A 5,349-nucleotide genomic window follows, 5' to 3' on the forward strand; every position below is an offset into this window, starting at 1 on the left:
ATATATTATATATTTTATATTATATTATATCAACAAGTATATAAGTCATTTAAAGGACTCGGATTCACTTTTTTTTTAACAAAAAATAATATGTTTAATGGATATGTTGTATATATTAAATTAACTTTGATATCTTGATAGAAGATACAATAAGCGAAAAAGACTTCGAGAACTCCTTGTAGGAGATTAATACAAAATGTGTATGGATTCGCAGCACTCATAGCATGCCATACAGGATGCGTAAACGTGACAAGCATTGAAGTCTCTCTCGGGAAACTCCTAAAGAAAGATGACGTAGTCATCTCCGGCTATAATGGACCATCTCAAACCAGTTCTACCGTTTTACTATATCATATCTATTGTTTCTATTAGTATCTGATCGTTTGTCTGGTAGTAGTAAATAATAGAAACAATAATTACTCATTGCTTGATAATGTATGAATGTCTTTGGCTGTGCTGAGCTGCTGAGGATGCCACCTTCGCGAATCGCTCGCGGCTACGTTCGGAATCCGCGGCGTCCCTTTCACTGTTGGGGATATCCTCATTATATATACGAGCTTTCGATCAGGATACTCTTGGCAATAGATCGGCACTCGGTGCCGCAGTGTAAACGAAGCAATCGGTAAAGCAACATTCGCGAGCCGGCCTCCGCCGAGATCGCTGAGATGTGGATCCGCAGCTTGCAATGTTCTCTGGCAGTGTTTTTCGCATGCGCGTTTCTCGCTGATTCAGGTAGCCTCCCACATTGTAAAATCTATTATAGTTTTACATAAATATTTGTCGTGCGCGCGCCCAATCAGGCGATTTTTAAATCAAAATATAATTGCACACATTTGTAAGAAAAACTTAATTTTTTTTTTAAATGCTTACCTATTTATTAAATAAGTTTATTTTTACTGACAATTTTATCTGTCTCTCTCTTTTTTTTGCATTCTGTGTGAGATAGATATAAATAGAAAAATTATCTATTTTTTTTATACAAACGGTAAATTAAGAGACGGTTCTAAAAATAAGTAATTTACTTTTGAGCAAATATATTATTAATCAAAGCAAATATATTAATCAATTTTTAAAAAAACAGTTATATTATTTTATAAATAATAAATTATTAATACAGTTATAAATTATTAATACACTTATAAATTAATAATTATTAATACAGTTACAAAAATATATGTAATTTATAATAATTAATGAGACTATAATATAATTTATAATCAACTGCTTAGAAAAGCATTTTTTTATATTTGATTAAATTTTTAATGATTTTAGTTCTGTTATTGTAGTCTATCAAAATTATAAACTTATATTATTTTAAATTTCAAGTACACGTGCATGAATAGACAATGAAAGCAATAGCGATGTCTTTAGTGTGTATATTTATTCCTCCTTTGTGTACAACTCAATGAAATCATCTTTATAAATAATATTGGAGGTCACATCTCTTTGGTGCCATAGCGTCATAATTACATATATGATTGTTGGCCTATCTGCGGAGGAATACAATTGTTTTCACGTGTATTGTGTAATATTTTCTGTTACGAATTATTGATAAAAATTTACAATCTTCATCCAGAAAGTGTCGAGATTATTGCAGACAAGTATTCAGTCAATTTTGTTTCTGTGAGAATAAAGTCATATACATATATATTCCATTGCGCTATACAAATTTCAACATTTTATGCTCGGATCTTTATTTATTATTATAATAATATTCGATTATTCTACGTGAGAATGTTTCAGCAACTTAATTATAGATTACGTAGAATGAATATTAAGTGAAGTTTATAACTTGACGATTTTCAAAACTTTGTATAAAATAAAAAAAAGCAAAGAAACAAAATGCTCACATATATCACAGTTTAAACATTGTTAAAAATGACTTATATATTTATTTTTTTTTAGATAGCGTATCAGCTGGTGCATACGTCGGTGCATACGCTGGAACCGGTGTATGTAAAAATTTTTCTCATAATTTCTCATAATTTTTCAGATGTCATATTTACTCACAGAATGATCGCCTTTCTCACTAAATATTCACAAATACTCATCAAATATGTATGAGAAAATATGAGAAATGAAATTCTTTATATGAAAAAGTATGATTTTTTTCTATATATTTTGTCATCATTTGTATGATTTTCTTCTTCCAAATATGTTAAATATTTTTTCATATTTTCTCATATAAAGTATTCATTTCTTATATTTTCTTATTTATGTAACAATTTTTTTCATAATTTCGAATTTTTTCAAAATATCTCATAATTTCATATAATTATTTACAAATTGTTAATATAAAAAATTATAAAAAATTTTATGAGAAAAATTTTTACCAGGCATCTGCATTAAGCAGTACCAGTGTGCTTGAAGACACAGAAAATATTTCTGGTGCTTACGATAGACATAAGGGAATTCGTAGTTACGACAGCAGCGGTTTTCCCCACGACAATGCTAACCGTGGTGTAAAATCTTATGGCACGCCTTCAGGACACGGCGCCAGTTATGATCATGGAATAAAAGGCGGAGGTCACGGCTATAATAAGAATAATGATTGCTCTAAATGCAAATGGGAGAACGACGATTACTGGGAACGGGATGAGCCGGAGGAGGAGGGAGATGAAAATGATGGGGATGAATGCGATGATGGTCAATACAGACCACATGAAGTGCATCATCATGATTCTAATAGAGGACATAAACCAGGATCGCATCCATCTGGTGTGCATAAGACTGGACCTACGGGTGTCTATGATGGGGAAGGCGGTAGCCCTGGCGGTCTTTTAGGCGGTAGCCCTGGTGGTCCTTTAGGCGGTAGCCCTGGTGATCCTTTAGGGGGTAGCCCTGGAAGTCCTTTAAGCAGTAGCCCTGGCAGTCCTTCAGGCGGTATCAACTATCCGAGCATAGGATATTCGAGGCCAATCAGTGGCTATGAAAGTACTCCAAAACCTGGATTCAGCTGGAATACTCCATCCGCTGATGCGTCAAAACCCGGATACGGTAGCGTAACCGTGGGCGCTTTTGGAACAACACCGAGCTCTTGGCCAGACTGGAACCGAAGGACAACACCTAGTAGTTTTGGCTCTTCGCCGAAACCCGCTTGGGACAGTGGACACGACGGCAGATTTCCTTCTTCACAGAGACCTGGTGCATCTGTCCCAAACTTCGACGCAATGACAAAATCCGGACAAGGATGGCCTACCAATCAATTTCCGAGCAGTTCTTCTTCCGCGATACCACATGCAGGAAGTGGCATATCTTCTCCAAGTTATGGAAATCCGCAGAAAAGTCAGAATAGACCTTACGGACAACCTGGAACACAAAGTGCGTGTTTGTAATTTAATATATTTATTGTTCATTAATATTAGTATAACTATTATGCAGTAAAGTGAATAAGAAAATGATGAAAAATATAATTTATTATATTGAACGGATATATTAGAAACGATGAAATATCTGTCAACATAAATTTTTTTAAAATGTTAATATAAATAATGCTTCTACTTATACAGGCACATATACTGGCGCTTATGCTGGAGCAAGCGTAACATCTGGTGTTGGAAGTCCTTATGGAACAACTTCTAGCTTTGGAAGGAAAGATCATCCATTTGATCTCCATAAGCCAACAAATACCCAGGCATCACAAGGATCATATGGAACAGATCAAGCACCCTCTAGCATTGATAATAACTATTATGGCCTAGGAGGTTATAACAAACCCAGACCTGGTTCTTATAGTACGCCCACAACTATAATAAATACTATCGGAACTACTAAAAGACCATATGAAGGAATCGATTCATCTAAAACTGTTCCTGGACTCCAAACTGATCCATTTGCTCCTAGAAAATCACCAGGATCACCAAGCGGTGTTTATGAACATCCGGATGTCACAAAACCGAGTTATGGAAGTACTACCTCCTGGTTAGGTCAGACTGGAAGTAGTCCTTGGCGTGGTACAGGAACTACTCCTCATATTGGATTTCCAACATTAAATACTGGATTTGGAACAACTAAAACTCCATTTAGTCACGTTAGTACCCCAAGTTCTACGTTATCTGCTCCATATGACAGAACAGGACCGAAACAACCTAACTTTAATATTGCGAGTAGTAGCGCAATTGCAAGTACTGGTGCAAGTGCGTTTGGAACATTTCCTGGTACATATAACATTCCCAGCATAACTGGGACTACTTCATTGTATGGTACAACACCAGCGTACAGAGGAAGTTCAAGTTATACTCCCGGGGTCAAAGGTTCTGTCGGAAGTACTAAACCTGCTTATGGAACTATTCCCCATAGTACATATCCTAATATCGAAAGTAGTACCTGGCCTAGAGGACAGTCCGGTAGTGGCACTAGACCTTGGTCTAATGGAAAACCTGGAGATGGAAGTGGAATTACGCCTGATAGGCATTCTCCAAGTATTTTGCCTGCCAAGCAACCTCAAGGAAGTGGAACGTGGCCTTCCGGACAACCAGCAAGTGGAAGTGGAGCTTGGTCTAGTAGTAAGCAACCTGGAGATGGAAGCAAGGCATGGCCAGGCCAGATACAATCTGGACCTGGAAGTGGATCTGGATGCGGGCCAGGTGGAAATTGTGAAGGTGCCACTGGTTTGCAAGAAAGTAGTAATTGTGGAGGATGTTGTGGGAATTATAATTGCAACAGCAATTGTAGTGGAAGAGATAATGTACCAGTACAGGGATTGTGTGATGGAATAATAGGTCCTAGTGGTGTTAATAAAACATATTATCCCGCTGGAACTGGCGATGGAAATGTTCCAAATATTGGAGCAGCATATGGACCGGATTCACTTCATAATATCGGAGCTGATGCTAGACCAGTTTATCCTGGAACGCAAGGTAAGAAAAATGAGAGGAAAATAATATTGATAAATTGATAATTGATAAATTGATTAAATATTTAACTGTTTAAACAACTAACATTATTTTACGCATTACTTAAATAATACAAGAAATATCACATGCTAGCCGTTTGATAGTTATAAATATGTATATGATTAAAGCTAAATTTTAATTTTAATTTTCATTAAAGGTACAAGTATAACACCAGAAAGTCCTGTGCCATGGAATTCAGCAAATCCATTTTTATATGGAACTGGAAGTATGTGCATTAATAACTGAAAATTTTAATTGAATCTTTATCATTTTTATAAATTACATTTTTTACTTTTAAAATAATAATAGTTCATAACTGAAAAAAAATATAAGAAAATTTTTCGTAACAATAAATTTATGTTTAGGAGCAATTCATTACATAATATATATTTAGAGTTTATCATGTAAATTACAGTTTATATGTAAATTATATATATATAAGTATATACATACA

At 35.1% G+C, this 5,349-nt stretch overlaps 1 protein-coding gene across 1 annotated transcript in view; it reads left to right on the plus strand.

Annotated features, from left to right (window-relative positions):
- Positions 1 to 475: 475 nt before the first annotated feature.
- The window catches only part of LOC108684072 (collagen alpha-1(I) chain-like), a 7,672-nt gene continuing 2,798 nt past the window's right edge, over positions 476 to 5,349 (plus strand). The window contains exons 1-5 of the mRNA XM_018188118.1: positions 476 to 732; positions 1,906 to 1,952; positions 2,337 to 3,321; positions 3,510 to 4,859; positions 5,053 to 5,121. Of these exons, the coding sequence (XP_018043607.1) occupies positions 666 to 732; positions 1,906 to 1,952; positions 2,337 to 3,321; positions 3,510 to 4,859; positions 5,053 to 5,121 (2,518 nt within the window). The 5' untranslated portion in view covers positions 476 to 665. The remainder of the gene's footprint in view (positions 733 to 1,905; positions 1,953 to 2,336; positions 3,322 to 3,509; positions 4,860 to 5,052; positions 5,122 to 5,349) is intronic.

Source organism: Atta colombica, unplaced genomic scaffold (genome assembly GCF_001594045.1).
Source record: "Atta colombica isolate Treedump-2 unplaced genomic scaffold, Acol1.0 scaffold126, whole genome shotgun sequence".
In the NCBI taxonomy this organism is placed as follows: Eukaryota; Metazoa; Arthropoda; class Insecta; order Hymenoptera; family Formicidae; genus Atta; species Atta colombica.